Source organism: Helianthus annuus, chromosome 3 (assembly GCF_002127325.2).
Source record: "Helianthus annuus cultivar XRQ/B chromosome 3, HanXRQr2.0-SUNRISE, whole genome shotgun sequence".
NCBI lineage: Eukaryota > Viridiplantae > Streptophyta > Magnoliopsida > Asterales > Asteraceae > Helianthus > Helianthus annuus.
In genome coordinates, this window is record NC_035435.2 from 120,137,564 (window position 1) to 120,157,076 (window position 19,513).

A 19,513-nucleotide genomic window follows, 5' to 3' on the forward strand; every position below is an offset into this window, starting at 1 on the left:
TATTTGTCTGCAAACCTGGGTTTTACACTATGTACACATGTGTTTAAGGAGTCGATACACATGTGTCTTTGATTAATGAATTAACTTCGATTGTTATGCATCTCAAACTTGCCCCCGTACGGTTTTCTCCTTGATATATTTCAAGTTATTTGTAATGTGATTTTTTGTTTATGTGACTTTATGTATGTAATTGGTATTATTTCTCTTGTGCATGTAGTAGATGCCATAAAGAAGATCTTGTATGGTGCTGAAGTGGATGCATCTATAGTGGAAGAAGGTCAGGCTATGCTTCTTCACCAGGAGAAACCAATTGTGGATGTGAAAGAATACAAGACTCAAAAGAGGAAAAGTATTATCACTACAAAAAAAAGCCATCTAGTGGCATACACTTTTAGTGGCATCTAACTTTTATGCCATTAATTTAGGTTTTAATGGCACTTTAAGTATGCCGCATTTGCTTAACACCCATTTTTGTGGCATTTAGGTGTTATGCCACTAATTTATACTTTTAATGGCACTTCTATGCGTGCCATAATTGCGTGACATCCACTTTTAGTAGCATTTAATAATATTTTTATGCCATTGATTCACACTTTCAATTTCAACATAAATTTTCCCTCTCTTAGTGGCACTTTTGCATGTGCCTTAGGAACCGACCCGCACGTCATTTACTACACGATTCAGTTTATACCTGTTTAGTGGATTCTACGGTCTCGTGGGTTGACCCGTGCACTACTTACTTCTAAGATTACCGTTTCATCTTTTAAAGTTTGCTATTAACAAAAACACATAGTATAAGTTTTTTAAGTATATGCTAACACGCAAGAACCAAAATTAAAGTTATGATGATATCATTCAAAAAGTGCCGTTTTGTTAAAAACTTATTAACATGCAATAAGTTTTTTAACCTGTAATTATACGAATTCCGTTAGTTAAAAAACTTATTTATACAGATGTGTTTTTGGAGTGAGGATATGCTAACACACTAGAAGTATATGAGGCCGCTCAGACCATGTGTAGTGGTTAAGAAATATAATGCCCCCACCATGGGGCATTATCCGACATGTGGCAACCCAGCCAGTATGGAGCGTTATTGCAAAATTGGCGTAGTGGGAATAATGCCCAAATAATGCCCCTTTCAATCCTTAAAAAAAAAAAAACAAAGTGATTTCTCATTGGTGGGTCAACACAAGTCAAAGCTCCAACAATTGCAAAATGGCGTTTTAATAATCACGCCACATTCATTTTTTTGAAAAATAACGTCCGGTAACGCCCTGTGTAATGGCGGCCGGGGCGTTATAAGGCGTTTTTTTTTGAAAAATTTTTAAAAATCAAGCCACACTACGGGTGGTCTCAATACTTCCATTTTGGAGGTAACTATTTCATAGCAAAACTTAAAATTTTTTTTGGAGTATTTATACGGCAATTTTTGACCCTCCAGGTTAAATAAAGTATTAGATGCCAATTTTTTTGTTTTTAAATTTTTTTAACTTGTTAGATTCAAACTTATTTATACGAATTCCAATGGAAAGTTTGCTATGAAAGTTACCTCCAAAATTTTCCCCCAAAATTATTTCCCTCCAACTTTAACCTCTTTCCCTCGTTACTTTCTAATCTGCCCATATTCCTCCCAAAAAATTGCAATTGTTTGTTTAATGCTCTTATGTCTCTTATTCACAGTAGCGAATTTTGTTGAAGGAGGCCATCAATTGTCACAGAAGATTGGAATTAGGTCAGTCACTATTGTTTTCTCTATTAGGTTTTCTTTTGTTTGTTCTTTAAGATCTGATTGCATTCGTTATTACAGAAGAAATCACAATTTGGACTTGCAAAAACGACGATTCAGACATCTGATTTCGGGTAATTTGGATCCATCAATTATTTTCACCATCACGTCCTAGTTTATATGTGATCATGTAGTAAAAAATCATTGATTCTTCTATTATGTGATATGAACTTTGGTAATTATTTGCTGATGTCTAACAGCCCGGTGCTTCTGTTTGCTGAGCACATGATGTAGAATTAGTGCAGTTGCTAATATCTTCGTCATCCGTTTTCAATATATTGCTGCTAAAAAGGGTTGTATGTTTGCTGCTATCTGTGGGTTTGCTACTAGGAATTTTCATAGCTTGAATGTTGTGATATTTTAGATGTAAATAAGATATTTATGAAGATTTTAGCTGCTATAATTAAAATAGAATGATAAAACAAGGCAGTTGTTGCAAAACTAGAAAAATGGTTGAAAGATCTTGTTTTTAACGAATTTGGACATAAACAACTGATAAAATGAAATGGAAATGAATTCATCTTAGCAAAGTATAGCTCGACTTACTGTGATTTATGGCATAAAAGGCTCTGTATCAATTGGATAATACTATAAGTGGTCATTTTCTTTAAATTAAGGTAGGGGTAATTTTGTAATTTTAAAAAAATTGTATTTTATTCCTACGTCTTTTTCCGTATTCCAAACAACACAAAGTAATTATTCATTCCATTCTTAGAGCATTCCTATCCACTCCATCAAATTAACCCCTATCTTTAAAATATAAAAAAACCCTTCTAAAACCGACATTTAAAACCAGAAACCCAAACTGATGCAAACTGGTTCAGTTTGGTTTAATAAATGGTTATTAATAACCGGTCCAAAAAACCAGCCAGAAACCTGCAGAAACGCTGCAGCCTGCAGTGCCGAAAAACGTTGCAGAACGCTACAGTTTTAAGGTTTTTATGCTGAAAAAGATGCAGTTTTTGGCATTTTATTGCTGAAAAACCGGCACTTTTTTAGCGTTTTTTGCTGAAAAAAACCTGCAGTTTTTTGTCTTCTTTTTGCTGAAAAACCGGTCCAAAAATTTGTAGAAACGCTGCAGCCTGCAGTGCCGAAAAACGCTGCTGAACACTACAGTTTTTTAAGGTTTTCAAAGGGCTGAAAAAACATGCAGTTTTTTTGCGTTTTATTGCTGAAAAACCGGCACTTTTTTAGCGTTTTTTGCTGAAAAAAACCCTGCAGTTTTTTGCTGAAAAACCAGTCCAAAAACCTGTAGAAACGCTGCAGAAATCTGCCTTTTTTGACGTATTTTGCTGAAAAAACATGTAGTTTTCTAAAGGTTTTTATGTTGATAAAACATGCAGTTTTTTTGGCGTTTTATTGCTGAAAAACCGACAGTTTTTAGCGTTTTTTTGTTGAAATAAACATGCATCTTTTTGTCGTTTTTTGCTGAAAAACCGGTCTAAAAAACCGGTCCAAAAACCTGCAGAAATGCTGCTGCGTGCAGTGCTGAAAAACGATGCAGAATGCTGCCTTTTTTTGACGTTTTTCGCTGAAAAACCGGCACTTGTTTAGCTTTTTTTGACGTTTTTTCGCTGAAAAACCGGCACAGTTAATTCGACGTGATCATTTTCTGGTTGATTCAAGTAATAGAACAATAATTAAATAGAACAGTGATGACAAAATGCATATAAAAGTGATTAGAAATTTAAATTTAAAAATAAAATATAATGAGACAAAATAGTAAGTGGTTAAAAAAAAGAATGTAGAGATAAATATAAAGGATAGGATGTGGATGGTTTTTTAAAATGAGAGATAAATTTTAAAAAGTAATGATTTTTAGTTAAATTATAGGGTTAAAGATGATGGAGTGGATGTGAATGCTCTTATAGGGTAACCAAACAGGATAATGGAATGATAATGATCTATTCCATTCCTTTCCTCCGTCCATTCCGTTCACTCGCTCATTTCGTTCACTCGCCCACTTCATTACATCATGCCCTAATAAAAGTATATAAAACTTGAAACAATTTGATTATTAACTGATTATTTCAGTCTATTGCTTTTGGCCGCTGCTGCGCGCGTAGTGCAGCCAAAGCGGCTGCTGCGTTGTTGCCGCTGCTGTTGCGCTGTTGCCACTGCTGCTGCGCTGTTGGCCACTGCTGCGTGCGTCGTGCAACCAACGCCGCTGCTGTTGCGTTGTGCAGCCGACACCGCTGCTGCGTGTATCCGACGACTCTGCTGCAGGCCATAAAAGAGGTTCAAGTGGTCCTATTAGCATAAGATGTCTTGTTTTGTTTATGCCAAATTCGGTCATAGTTTGAAAGATCTAGAGCATTTTTAATAAAAGTAATTTGGATATATTATCAGTGTGAGATGAGATGAGATGCTTCCCCTCCCCGGCCTGTTTTTTAAGTCAGGTGCATCTTATCATAACCAATTTCTGGATTAGCTAACAACTACCACTTGTAATGATTTGGCTTTTCATTTTAAACCCCATTAAAATAGTGGATTATCCCTTTCTTTTTCGAGCTTTTGTACCTATAAGAAATAAAGTTTCAATCTTCACTCTCTTCAACTTTTAATTTTAAACCCCATTATATGGATTATTATTATTGTATGTATTGGACTTGCTAAAACGCTACTTACTTCAATTAATAAGATCCTAAATTGCGTTGTATGTTAGATTGTTAATCATTTTTTTCTAGCACAGGAAGATTTACTGTTTTTTTTCTTATTTAGTCAATTGATATATTTTTACTTATAAAGTTTGTTATGTTTCATTATGAATAGTAATGGACAGATCATGGATGTACCTTGCACCAAGTTCAAGTCAAACTTTTGTTAATGGGGTGCAAACCTTCTTAAATTTTGCATTTGAGAGAGCATGTGTCAATGGGGGGTTGATAAAGTGTCCATGTACAAATTGTCTAAATATGAAATATAAGAGTAGACAAACTGTTCTAGATCACCTTATATGTTCAGGGTTTCGACCTGAATACTTGAAATGGGTATATCATGGGGAAGGCACAACAGTTGCATCAACGAGCACAACCCATAATGAGGAAGAACAGATATTACACCACGAAATGCATGAAATGTTGGATGATATATTCGTAACAGAAGGTGGAAATGGAGTCGAGATGCATGAGACTGCGTCAAGTAATAGTGAGGAGACGAATACCAGAAGAAGCACATTTGATGACCTTGTCAACGAAGCTGAAGAAAAGGTGTATCCGAATTGCAAATACAACAAGTTATCTTGTGTGGTGCATTTGTACCATTTAAAATGTCTCAATGGATGGAGTAACAAATCTTTTAATATGTTGTTAGAGTTTCTAGAGGATTTGTTACCGGAAGGAAATTTGGTACCTAAAACAACACATCAAGTGAAGAAAATCATGGCCAACTTGGGATTAAGATATGAAAAAATCCATTCATGTCCTAATGGTTGCATGTTGTTCTGGGATGATAAAGAGAAAGATGAAGTTTGTTCTTTTTGTGGATCTTCTAGATGGAAAGTTTATGAAGCTAGTCCAGAAGATGAAGAGAGTCCTCCCAAGAAGAAGGCTTCAAAAATATTAAGGTGGTTTCCTTTAAAGCCTAGACTTCAAAGACTGTTTATGTCATCAAAGACATCTAATCTTATGAAGTGGCATCATATAGAACGTGTGAGAGATGGAAAATTGCGACATCCAGCAGATGCCCTAGTTTGGAAAGATTTTGATGAAAAGTTTCCTGAATTTGCTAGTGATCCCCGTAATGTTCGTCTAGCTCTTTCAAGTGATGGCTTCAACCCATTTAGGATGAATGTGCCACATAGTATTTGGCCAGTTTTTCTGATTCCTTACATTTGCCACCATGGTTAGTTATGAAGCAACCAAATTTTATTCTTTCTTTAATCATCCCAGGTCCTAAAGGTCCAGGAAACAAGATAGATGTGTATATGCAACCTTTGATAAAAGAATTGAAGGAATTATGGGAGGATGGAGTTTCTACAATTGATGCCTCAACGAAACAATACTTCTAGTTGAAGGCATCTATTATTTCTACTGTGACAACCCGGAACTTGAAAGGTTAGTATCTTGTAGTTTCACGATTCTATTTCTTAAAAATTCTCATATGTGAATTAGCACACACTTTAATCACCTTACACTACCCTTCGGCCCATAATATTTGGAGTGTAACCGAGCCCGCTGAGCATTTAGCTTGAATTCGGCCCAACACCTCTTTATATTATCATTCGATCGGCCCACATGTATTGTGCTTTCTTTATCACTAGCCCACTTGGATAACCAAACCACTAATTAATTAGGAGCCCTATTTAGATACCGGCCCAACTCTTTTATTGTTATTTGTTTAGATTGACTAATCAGCCCAACACTCTAATCCTTATAGATATGGCATACGTATTTTATTCTAAATCGAATTCTACTTAGTTTAAAAACCATAACAAACCCTACTCCCTATCTCTCTCTCTCAAATTTACATACGGCAGCAGGAGGAACCCCCCCCCCTCTTCGAAGATCCTAGTCTGTCAATCTTGACTTGCAGGTTAGTAGATACATAATTATTTTAAATTAATGATGGTGTTTAGGGTATTATATGTTGTGTGATCTTAAACGTGGAAAAGTTTATGTCATGATTCTTGCATGTTAAACAATGATTAGGGTTCATGCTAGCTTCGATTATGTATGATGATACGGACTAGGGTTGTATATGCGTAAATTACGATGTTGATAGGATTAATAAACATAGTCTTGGAAGTGATAATTGCGACTGATGATTGTGTTATGCAAATTGTCAAATTGTTGGATAAGGGATTAGAGTTAATTAGGCTTTGGGATGAGTGTGGGTTGTTTAAAAGTCGTATCCTCCATGTAACAGGGTACATAATTATCCACACACACATGACCCTCGATATTTTCACACATAATGAATTTACACGTTGATTGCATTAGGGGTACAGTAGGTTGCCATGTATTGATTGGACCAAAAACTTCACTTTCTTTCAATGTTATTGGACCAATTAATTTTCAATTGAATATTAATGTAACCAAGGAAATCTTACCATTCACATGTGAATATCTTCTTTTATTAAATTGTCGTTAATTTGTTTGAATCAAGACTGACAACTCAAAACTTTTAATGAATTACGATTGGGCCGAACATGATTAAAAAGGGCGGCCCATGTGTATTCTATTCAAACCGATAGTAGAGCATTAATTGTTGGCAAACATCACCTGAATTAACTTTATTACTTTATGTATGTATTGGGTCGATAAAGTCCTTGCACATGCAAACTGACATCGAATAATCTGTTTATATTTTATGATATTGCATGATTTATAAGTCAAGATGTAGGATAGCAAGCACATCTAAAGCATCCACGTATTACCATCATATTTGTTGGTGGAGATTTAAGTTGGTATATGGGCTTGTTATTAAATTAGATCACCACTTCTATGGAGTCACATAATGTAGGTAGGCCGAAGCCTTAGTGGGCCGTTACATGCTAAGTGACTCCTGGATGATACAGGGTTGATGGACTAACTGTTATGACTTGAATTATATGTGTGTGATACGTGCATCTTGACTGTATAATATGTGAACAAGAAATACATGAATTGATTGTACGTGAAATATATGGATTATGTGCACCTAAGACTAATTGTTGTCGGTAACCATTTTAGGACGTGTTTGATTAACTGATAAACGAGTACTTTAATCTTACCGAGCAAACCTAAGGTGAGTTTATTGCATTTTCTCAAGCATGCGTCCCGGTGGTTTGGGACAACTGGTAAACATTTGGAAGGGAAACTTTGGGTAAACAACTTAATCGGTTTTGATTATTGAACATGGGATCTAACATCGGATTGCCTGGAGGGCAATGGGGTAATTAGTTGATAGCGCTATTAGGTGGGAAACCTCACATCGGGCCGTAAGGACGGACGTGAACTAATTATCTGGATAGGGCTATGGTTGTTAGAGGCACACTCCTCGGATACATATGGGCACTCTCCCTAGGGTATCTAACGAAGGCAACATAGCAAACGGTCGTTAAGGGGTACCCACTCCCCGGATACACATGGGCACAATCCCTAGGGTATCTAACATGAGCAACATCGTAACGCAACATTAAATCGCATTAACATACATATGGTAACATAACTTGTTAACAAAACCTTGAACTCACCAGCGTAGTCTGACACACTTGTTTACATGCTTGTAGGTAATTATTGAAGGAACTTGGGAACTTGTCGTCTGATGCTGCTGGAGTGGTTATGGTCATGATAAACAATTATTTTGATTTGGTTTTGATACATTTACACACTTATACATTTATGCTTCCGCTCAGTACTTGGGTTTTGGTTTAACTTTTCAAACGATACATTCTTTCAATTGGGTATTTTAGTACATTATAACTTATGTTTGACATGATTGGTGGCTCTTTGTTGAATCGTTACACCTCCATTAGGGACACGCCCTAGGTGGTAATTGGGGGTGTGACAGTTTGGTATCAGAGCCACTGGTTATAGAGAACTCGGTTTTAAAAATGTTTTCATAAAACCAGACTATAACCGAATTGATCCAAACGATGACCATGACACTCAGCTTCAGACTGCAAGGTTCGTTCCTCGTTCGCTTATGCTTTATATGCCTAGTAAACGTAACTATATTTACAGCATGCACGATACGACATGGTAGGCATCATGACACATTGATAGTGTAACATAACACTTGCATCTAGTAAATTCTAATCTTGTTGGTAGTGCTTATTTTGTGTTGATTGGGGTGGGAGAAACTTCAAACATAAGTTAAGAAGCATCGAGAGGAGCATGCAAACCGCCTTATTATCATGGGTGCACACATAATAATAACGCGTGGTGCATGCAAATCCCAATGAGGCTTAACGAGTGTGAGAGGGGTTCTTCCCTATTTGTGTATGAACATGGTAGTTAATCGTCCCTAACGTGATAAACCTGAATGCTTTTCTCGTTCTCGACTCCTAAATTCGTTTCCTTCTCCTATTATAGAACCATGAGTGGACGAGGAAACGGACGTAGCAACTGTTGATTGAAACCTTGTGTGCTTACTCTTTCTGTCATTTTTTTTCCTTTCTGCGTTAATACCCTCTTTTGGTACGTTGTGAGTGTGCATTCTTTCGTTTAACTTGCGTTACGTCATCAACTCGACAGGCATGTCTGCACCTTCCGCATCTTTCGACCAATCCCGGGCGCCGGGGAAGGCACCCGCTGCTACTCACTCACCCCCGCGTCAGATGGAGACGCGTGCTACTTATAGGAAGAGACTCGCACAGGGCGGGGAGTCGTCCTCCCGACCTACGCATGCACTACCAGTTAACTCCCTCAGCGCTCAGGCCGAGTCGGCTGTGAGTAAGGCCCTCCGAGATTATAACCAGATTCTAATAGGACAAAACCAAGTCTTAATGGAGCAAAATCAGAAATTACTAAGAAAGGTTGATACCCTAGGAGGGCGAGTGGAAGCTCAAGAGAAGCAGATACAGGAACTTAATAGGAGAACGACTGACTTGAAGGCAGAAGCCCTAAAAGGGCGTGAGGTACAAGGTCTGATACTGAGAGACGCTCGAGTGGATCATGAAAGGCTTAACTCGCATGCCGAAAGGATAGGTATGATGGATTGGAGGGTCCATCAGTTGGAGGAAGCCCGCTTCGCACCTGAACCCGAGCCAGCCCCAGTCCCGGCACCTCCCGAACCAGAGGCGGAAGAGTCTGATGAAGAGCCGGAAGAGGAGGAGGAAGAGCCGGAAGAGGAGGAAGAAGAGCCAGAGGAGGTCTCGGATAATGACGGAGACGATGATGATGGTAGCGACCTCGGGGATGGTGACGTGGACGACTGACTCGTCTTTCAATCGTTTATCTAGTTATTTTTCTTTCAGTTGTTTTCGTATAAACAATCATGGTGATTAAAACTTTTGCGAATATTCGATGTAGTGACTTATATGGTTTAATTTGAATGGGTTTCTTATTTTATCGTTTAAAGGATATTTCTTGTACTGAGTCGTCACCTTACCTCTTTTTACCCTTGCACCACAAGAGTCACATCTTTGACTCTACAACAGTTACCTTAATTATGGTAAACCTCTCGCTGGCCTTTGTACTACCCGGTGCCTATTGGTTGATGCAATGCCTCTTGTTCGAGTTTGTTGGAACTCAAGGCGTGGACCAGAGTTCACGTGGGAGCGCGAAGACCAGATGAAGCTAAAGTACCCCCACCTATTTCCCAAAGACAAAGCAGAGTCGAGTAAAACTGGTGAATCTCGGGGCGAGATTCCTTCTCAAGTTGGGGATGATGTCACAACTGAGCAGAACCCGCAACAATCCTGATTTTTCACTTCGTTCCTCTCACACTTGGCGCTTGCCAAATTTCGGGACGAAATTTCTTTCAAGTTGGGGATGATGTGACAACCCGGAACTTGAAAGGTTAGTATCTTGTAGTTTCACGATTCTATTTCTTAAAAATTCTCATATGTGAATTAGCACACACTTTAATCACCTTACACTACCCTTCGGCCCATAATATTTGGAGTGTAACCGAGCCCGCTGAGCATTTAGCTTGAATTCGGCCCAACACCTCTTTATATTATCATTCGATCGGCCCACATGTATTGTGCTTTCTTTATCACTAGCCCACTTGGATAACCAAACCACTAATTAATTAGGAGCCCTATTTAGATACCGGCCCAACTCTTTTATTGTTATTTGTTTAGATTGACTAATCAGCCCAACACTCTAATCCTTATAGATATGGCATACGTATTTTATTCTAAATCGAATTCTACTTAGTTTAAAAACCATAACAAACCCTACTCCCTATCTCTCTCTCTCAAATTTACATACGGCAGCAGGAGGAACCCCCCCCCCTCTTCGAAGATCCTAGTCTGTCAATCTTGACTTGCAGGTTAGTAGATACATAATTATTTTAAATTAATGATGGTGTTTAGGGTATTATATGTTGTGTGATCTTAAACGTGGAAAAGTTTATGTCATGATTCTTGCATGTTAAACAATGATTAGGGTTCATGCTAGCTTCGATTATGTATGATGATACGGACTAGGGTTGTATATGCGTAAATTACGATGTTGATAGGATTAATAAACATAGTCTTGGAAGTGATAATTGCGACTGATGATTGTGTTATGCAAATTGTCAAATTGTTGGATAAGGGATTAGAGTTAATTAGGCTTTGGGATGAGTGTGGGTTGTTTAAAAGTCGTATCCTCCATGTAACAGGGTACATAATTATCCACACACACATGACCCTCGATATTTTCACACATAATGAATTTACACGTTGATTGCATTAGGGGTACAGTAGGTTGCCATGTATTGATTGGACCAAAAACTTCACTTTCTTTCAATGTTATTGGACCAATTAATTTTCAATTGAATATTAATGTAACCAAGGAAATCTTACCATTCACATGTGAATATCTTCTTTTATTAAATTGTCGTTAATTTGTTTGAATCAAGACTGACAACTCAAAACTTTTAATGAATTACGATTGGGCCGAACATGATTAAAAAGGGCGGCCCATGTGTATTCTATTCAAACCGATAGTAGAGCATTAATTGTTGGCAAACATCACCTGAATTAACTTTATTACTTTATGTATGTATTGGGTCGATAAAGTCCTTGCACATGCAAACTGACATCGAATAATCTGTTTATATTTTATGATATTGCATGATTTATAAGTCAAGATGTAGGATAGCAAGCACATCTAAAGCATCCACGTATTACCATCATATTTGTTGGTGGAGATTTAAGTTGGTATATGGGCTTGTTATTAAATTAGATCACCACTTCTATGGAGTCACATAATGTAGGTAGGCCGAAGCCTTAGTGGGCCGTTACATGCTAAGTGACTCCTGGATGATACAGGGTTGATGGACTAACTGTTATGACTTGAATTATATGTGTGTGATACGTGCATCTTGACTGTATAATATGTGAACAAGAAATACATGAATTGATTGTACGTGAAATATATGGATTATGTGCACCTAAGACTAATTGTTGTCGGTAACCATTTTAGGACGTGTTTGATTAACTGATAAACGAGTACTTTAATCTTACCGAGCAAACCTAAGGTGAGTTTATTGCATTTTCTCAAGCATGCGTCCCGGTGGTTTGGGACAACTGGTAAACATTTGGAAGGGAAACTTTGGGTAAACAACTTAATCGGTTTTGATTATTGAACATGGGATCTAACATCGGATTGCCTGGAGGGCAATGGGGTAATTAGTTGATAGCGCTATTAGGTGGGAAACCTCACACCGGGCCGTAAGGACGGACGTGAACTAATTATCTGGATAGGGCTATGGTTGTTAGAGGCACACTCCTCGGATACATATGGGCACTCTCCCTAGGGTATCTAACGAAGGCAACATAGCAAACGGTCGTTAAGGGGTACCCACTCCCCGGATACATATGGGCACAATCCCTAGGGTATCTAACATGAGCAACATCGTAACGCAACATTAAATCGCATTAACATACATATGGTAACATAACTTGTTAACAAAACCTTGAACTCACCAGCGTAGTCTGACACACTTGTTTACATGCTTGTAGGTAATTATTGAAGGAACTTGGGAACTTGCCGTCTGATGCTGCTGGAGTGGTTATGGTCATGATAAACAATTATTTTGATTTGGTTTTGATACATTTACACACTTATACATTTATGCTTCCGCTCAGTACTTGGGTTTTGGTTTAACTTTTCAAACGATACATTCTTTCAATTGGGTATTTTAGTACATTATAACTTATGTTTGACATGATTGGTGGCTCTTTGTTGAATCGTTACACCTCCATTAGGGACACGCCCTAGGTGGTAATTGGGGGTGTGACATCTACCATATCCGACTTTCCAGGCTATGCCAATCTGTCCGGGTGGAGCACTAAGGGAGCACTTGCATGTCCTGTATGTGGTTTTGATACTGATTCCAATTGGCTTAGTCACGGTAGAAAGTGGTGTTACATGTGTCATCGAAGGTGGCTTCCATCTGACCATCGTTGGCGTTCAGACACAAGATCCTTTGTTGGACACCATGAATTCAGAGCTGCTCCTGTTTCTTCTTCTGGAGAGGAGATTCTACAACAACTAGACAACACAGAATTTCTTGTCGACAATGATGTTCATGGTCCATGGAAGAAGAAAAGTATTTTTTTTATGTTGCCATATTGGGAGCATTTGTTGTTGCGCCACAATCTTGATGTTATGCACATTGAAAAGAATGTTTGTGACAACATAGTGGGGACTATATTGGGACAAGAAGGAAAGTCAAAAGATAACTATAAAACAAAACTTGACTTACAACAAATGGGTATAAGAAAGGAACTGCATCCAAAGAAGCGGCCTAGAAGTAATATCACTTTCATGCCAAAAGCTTGCTATCAAATGACTCGGGGTGAAAAGACTCAATTTTTAAAAATCCTCAAGTCAATCAAACCTCCCGATGAATTTTCATCTAATATCTCTCGATGTGTACAGTTAAATGAGCGCAAATTAATTGGGATGAAAAGTTATGATTGTCACTTGTTGATGCAAGAATTTTTGCCGATTGCATTACGTGGAACTTTACCGGACCATGTAAGCTCGGTTATAATTGAACTATGCAATTTTTTTAAGATCATTTACTACAAGGATTTATCTGAAGTTGATCTGAATTTTATTGAGTCTAAAGTTGCTCTCACTTTATGCAAACTAGAGAAGATATTTCCTCCATCATTCTTTACTGTAATGGTGCACTTGGTGATCCATTTAACGAGAGAGGTTAGGCTTGGAGGTCCTGTTGCATTTCGGTGGATGTACCCTATTGAAAGGTAAATACCATTTCTATATATCTTATGCATTACTTGTAACTATGACATGAACAGGGACCTTTTGAAACTCAAGTCTTACGTACATAATAGAGCTCATCCGGAAGGATCAGTTGCTGAAGGTTATTTAGCTGAGGAAAGTATAACATTTTGCTCCAGATATCTATCAAAAGTAGAAACCGTCTTCACTAGAGCAGTTAGGAATGATGATGAGGGTCACCAAAATCACATTGAAGAATCCAACAATCATTGCCCGGGTCGTGCCATAGGTCATAAATTGCATTCGGGAGTATCTATTCGCAAAAGAAGGAGATCTTCAAAGTCAGACATTGATGAGAAGTCTCTCACTCAGGCACATCGTTACGTATTGTTCAATGTTGAGTCTGTTACACCTTTTCGAGAGTAATTATCTATCCTTGTTATTCGATACTCTTGCTCTTCATTCATTTATCACAAAAAGATTGCTAATATGAATTTTCTTTTAAGGGATCACAAACGCATAATCAAGGGACAAAATCGCAGATCATTAAGTTATTTTAATTAATAGTATCTTTTATATTAATTTACTCTATTATTTTTATGAAGGGGATATAGAAGTAGATGATGTTGATCAACATGAGATACAGATGGCAGATCATGACTATTCTAATGATGAAGACAGTATTCATGAACAAATACAAGGCCTTGAAAAACAAAAGGCAACAAGTTCTAATGTAAAAGGTAATAGTATAAGTAGGCGTAAGAGGCTACATATCACATCTACCATCTCAACTGAGCGTGTTGAAGACCATGTTGACGACGACCAAGTTGAAGACCACCAAGTTTTTGAAACTCAAGGTCATCAAGCTAGTGAAATACAAGGTAAAAATTGTACACAATTTGTAATGATGTTTTAGACACAAAACAATAGCATATATGTTCAAATTTGTTAATAGACCGTTTTTTGTACCTGTTTGTTTTTTTCGAATTTGTTAGGTGCTCCTAAAAGGGTTCGAGGCTATACAACAAAAGCTGAAATTTGGAAGATGGATAGTACAAAAAGAATAGCTGTCACATTCAACAAGTCTGGAAAGCCTGTTGGGGCTGAAGCTAATGAACTTGCTCAATTCCTTGGGACGCTCGCAAGGATGGCTGATCATGTATCCATAGAATATTCTGACTGGAGGAAAGTTCCAATACAAAAAAAAGAGGACATGTATTCACTCGTTAAGGTATATGTCTTTATCAAGTTTCAAAATGTATTAGTAGATAAGCTAAGATGTATATTCTAATTTACATATAATTTTTGTTTGTAGTCTAAATTTGTTATTCATCACAAATGAAACAAACAAGATTAAAAATTGGATCTTTCAAAGCATCGGAAAAAATGGAGAGAATGGAAAGGTTCTTTAAAGGCATGTGCATATGATCCAAGCCTTACTGTTGATGAAATTGTGGCACAACAAGTTAAAAATGATGACCGAGTGAATCCAACTCAATTTAAAGAACTTGTTACTCGTTGGTTCACTTCGGAATTTCATGTAACAACAATGATGTAATGTTGATTTCTTAATAGATATATATAATTATGGAATTAGATCGAAGAAGTCTTATCATGTATAACTTTACCATTTACTGTAGAGTACATGCGATGTTAAAAGAATGAGCCGCTCAAAGATGAAGGAGCCTCATGTTAGTGGGACAAAGTCGTTTGCTAGACTTGCTCATGAAATGGTATTATTCGAGATTTTTTTTTATTTATTAATTTTTGAATATTTTGGTTTTTATTTCCCTACTAACCATCAAACGTAAATAATAGGCAACGAAGAATAATGGTATACATCCAACACGAGGAGAAATGTATATAAAAACTCGCACTCGTAAAGATGGAAGCATTGTTGATGATAATGCTACTCAAGTTGTGGTAATGTATTTTAATGTTCTTATATATCATGGGTGTGTTTAATTTTCTTATGATTATCTATTTTGTTATGTGTTTAATTAGGCTTCATTAAAAAAAATTACAAATGACTCTACAACCACACCCGAGGATCCAACTGATTTTACAAACGATGACTACTCAAAAGTTAAAGGCCCGGAGAAAAGAGGATATGTTCGATTAGTTGGAAGGATGCCAGCCGCAAAAAGTAACACGACATATTCACAAACTAATGATCAGCTAAAGAGTGTTATCCAAACTAATGATCAACTAAAGAGTGTTGTCAATGCTATGGCTATCATTATCCAAGAACATATCCCCAATGCAAATTTATCTTCGGTTCTTAGCAGTATAAACATGCAGGTAATTACATACATGACCATTATTTGTTCTTTTACGAATATATATTTATGTACTAGCATTTGATTGATTTATATGTTTTAGGTCCCTGGTACTGGGTCTTTGGTCCATAACAACTCTTTATCATCTTCAAGAAGTCAATATGATAATGGTAATCACTTTTAACTAGTTACTTTTTTAAAACTATTTCGAATTATTATATGGATATGATTATGTTGTTGTAATATTGGTATGAAATTGATTAGCCAAAGCTTTCCATTTTACAGGGCAAGAAAGTCGTTCGGACAATTGATCTTAAAGTTTTGTTCACATTGCAATTAAGGTAATATGTTGGTTTTTTGTCTAATTGTTAGGTATTCGAGTCAATTATAAACGGTATTATATGTTTGTTTTTTTGGTCTAATTGTTAGGTGTTCAGGCCATTTTTTACATGTTTTTTTAATCAAGAATAATGATTTTAAATAACTTCTAGTTTTTGAATCAATACTAATACTTGTTTACATGGTTGATGATCGCAGGGTAGATATCATGAGAAGCTTTGGAGCTAAGTTTTATGATACTGGAATTTTCACCCGGAAGAACGTTTAGACTTCTTGTTTAAATAATTGGAATTTGGAATATGTTAATTATTCAGGATGTTTTCCTAACATTTGAAATATGTTTTGGATCGAATTTATTATTGAAGTTATGATATTATGAATTTTACATTTACAATTTTATCTTTTATTTTATATTTTATATTGAATATTGTAAATAAGGTAACTTTTATGTCAAATTATGTGCCACTAAATATAATAGATATATTTAAATCGAAACACTTTTCACCAACACAATATTTGTGCCATAAAAGGTTTTTTATATCGTGGCAAAAAAAAAGTGCCACTAAAACTAGTATAGATATGTGGCTATGATTACTTTTTAGAGGCAGAAAAATTGTGCCACAAAAGTTTTTTTTTATATTGTGGCAAAAATTTAAGTGCCACTAAAAGTCCAAAACTTTGTGCGGCAGATCCAAAAAGTGCCACTAAAAGGCTTTAGCGTCAGCGCTTCTAGCGTCAATTTTTTTGTGTGCCACCCATTCCTACAAGGGTCTTTAGTGGCACTTTTTTGTTATTTTATGGCACTTTTTGTATGTCACTAAATGGCTTTTTTTTTGTAGTGTATCAATCTTGATGTTGATGTGGTGCAAGTGACACAGATGTGTATATATATATATGTACACAGATGTAGTTTCAGTTTTTTGTTGTACTTGAACAGTGTATGTAAAGAGTTAATTGTGTTTGTACAAATGTACAAATTTGAAAGAATACAAAATTCAGTTGTGGTTATGTAATTGTTGTATAACTGTTAATAATGGCTTCTCAATTGTACATTAAGTTATATTAATTATAACTGTTAAAGATGTGTATTTTCGGCCCATATTCTTTAGCGTAGTACACTACTAAACGGATTTTTCATATTAGGTACACACATTTCGTATTTTTCCAATAAAAAGGATGGTGTTTGGCTTGAACTTTAAACCGAATTAGGTCCTATCTAAAAAACTTGAAACACTTTTAGTTGGATCAAACATGGGTCATTTGAAGGTCATTACACTAAATGCGAAAATATAGTCAACATTAAAAAAAAAGTAAAATCTCTTAGTCATGATGCCATTCCTAAAAAAATAAATAAGAAATACAAATCTATAATAAAGAAAGATGCTCTTAAGCAGTAGCACCCTTTCCTCTTCTTCTGCAGCTTCTTCATGTAGAATTCTAGCTCTTTTCCTTCCAATATGTATCTGAAAATATTTAAAAACCATTTTCACATTAGAATTTACATATGTATACTTGTATGTCACCAACACGATATAAATGATAAATCATGCAAGCATTATTCACTTTAAATCATATGATAAATCATGCAAGCATTTTTCCACAAAATCCCCAACCAATGAAACAATGTAAAAGTCATAAACAATTTTAGTCGGTTTGAAACTCCCTTATACCAAATTAACATGTAACATCAAACAAAATTTACAACTCAAACTGTGGTAATCCATATGCTCCTATAGTTGTTATACACATATCGGTCCTACACATAAACCACATTTGACTCTTGACTAAAAGGATCTACCGACTTCTAACTTAACACTAGCTATCTTCTAACAGGAAGTTAATGAACACACACATTAAAAAAATACCAAAACACAACTTCAACAATAATTAAATCACCAGAGTACACACACAAGAAACTACAAATGCAAGTAAATTAACATCATTTCAACAAATTATCATCTAAAAATCCACTCAAAACATCTGATCGCTATGGGTTATCAATAAATTAGCAGATTCAACACGAATTGCATCCAAACACATACCCATAATCCAAAAACGACCAAGAACAACGAAAATATCATGGATGTTTCAAATTGAGACATATAAAGGGATTAATCACAGAAAATAAATTAATATAAAAACAAAATCGTACAAATATATCGATTCAGAAGCTTACTAGAAAGATTGAGAGGGCAAATATGGAGTTTCTGAACATGGGATTTGCGTGTGAAATTGGGGAAAATTGGTGTGCAGGCAATTGGTGTTCCAAACCGAATCGATATATTTGTTGTTATTTTGAGTCATCCATATATGTATGTGAACCTGAACTATACTACGTTCCAGGGAAAAAGAAAGAAGTAAGCTATCAGATCTGGTTAAGGAACGATGATCTGGGATCTGGGGAAGAAAAAGTTGTTAGTTGTATGGATTACGACTAGAATCTATGAAAAAAATAAAATATATTTCAAATTCACAACAAAATAGGAGATGTAACTGATTATGAATTAATAAAGAAAAATGAGTTAATATTAATTTAAATGTTAAATTACAATCCTATCCTTTACAACTAAAAAACAAATGAAGGGCTAGGATTAGTTCACTAAGTTCACAAGCAAGAGGGTTGTTCACTCATGATCCTAACCCTATATATATATTAAGCCCATCCTCCATTTCCTTAGATTCATCCTTTTTGTCCCATCCTACGAAACGGAACATCTCAAACTACCATCCTCACACATAAGACTTGTATACATATATAGTATTACACGTGTCAAACAATACATTTATGTTATCATAAAACATAATGTAACCTAACTAGTTGATGCCCCGTCCGCGTTGCGGGGCGATGGCCGAATAATGAGCGAGTGTTAGGCAGCTCATTGACACGAAAAACAATTAAATCGAGTCAATCAATTAAAACAAAACACTTTTATAGTTTTGGAAAAAAAAACTAAAACAATGGCAATATTGTAATTTTTAACTGAGGGAAAGTTGTATTTTTTGATTGGGGTAAAATCGTAATTTGCCAAAAGTTAAAGTAATGGCAGTACTGTAAATTTGAACCAGGGGCAAAGTTGTAAATTTTCACAGAGGCAAATTCGTAATTTTGAACTTGGGTTAACAACGTAATATAAATTTGAACTAAGGGCACAATCGTAATTTTAAGTTAGAGGCAAAAGCATAATTTTATTTTGAACCGAGAGCAAAGTCGTAATTTTTTAGTTGGGGGCAAAAACATAATTTTATTTTGACCTGGGGAAAACGTAATTTTGAATTAA

The 19,513-nt window shown here is 36.1% G+C and overlaps 1 protein-coding gene across 6 annotated transcripts; it reads left to right on the forward strand.

The window, feature by feature from the left end:
• The first annotated feature begins 1,547 nt into the window (after nt 1–1,547).
• On the forward strand, nt 1,548–16,601 carry LOC110922267. Of its 6 annotated transcripts, XM_035988420.1 has the most exons (14): nt 1,548–1,732; nt 1,808–1,860; nt 4,559–4,995; nt 5,099–5,841; nt 12,387–13,407; nt 13,526–14,039; nt 14,223–14,498; nt 14,613–14,848; nt 15,258–15,350; nt 15,436–15,540; nt 15,622–15,918; nt 16,000–16,066; nt 16,182–16,237; nt 16,434–16,601. In XM_035988420.1, exons 6-13 carry the CDS (start codon nt 13,970–13,972, stop codon nt 16,205–16,207), a joined length of 1,170 nt encoding a protein of 389 aa, XP_035844313.1. In that variant the 5' UTR covers nt 1,548–1,732; nt 1,808–1,860; nt 4,559–4,995; nt 5,099–5,841; nt 12,387–13,407; nt 13,526–13,969; the 3' UTR covers nt 16,208–16,237; nt 16,434–16,601. The 6 variants fall into 6 exon arrangements, 4 of the variants coding, with proteins under 4 accessions (XP_035844313.1, XP_035844314.1, XP_022022263.1 ...); XM_035988421.1 differs by lacking the exons at nt 4,559–4,995; nt 5,099–5,841; XR_004889769.1 differs by lacking the exons at nt 15,436–15,540; nt 15,622–15,918; nt 16,000–16,066; nt 16,182–16,237; nt 16,434–16,601 and adding an exon at nt 14,933–15,171 and having other exon boundaries at nt 4,559–5,524; nt 5,677–5,841; nt 15,258–15,351.
• The last annotated feature ends 2,912 nt before the right edge of the window (nt 16,602–19,513 follow it).

Coding starts and splice junctions, on each gene's coding strand:
- LOC110922267 (XM_022166571.2), top strand. CDS start 1,656: ATGCTCTTATGTCTCTTATTCACAGTAGCGAATTTTGTTGAAGGAGGC. Junction 1,861..4,558: donor ATTCAGACATCTGATTTCGG/GTAATTTGGATC, acceptor CATTATGAATAG/TAATGGACAGATCATGGATG. Junction 5,525..5,676: donor TGAATTTGCTAGTGATCCCC/GTAATGTTCGTC, acceptor TAATCATCCCAG/GTCCTAAAGGTCCAGGAAAC.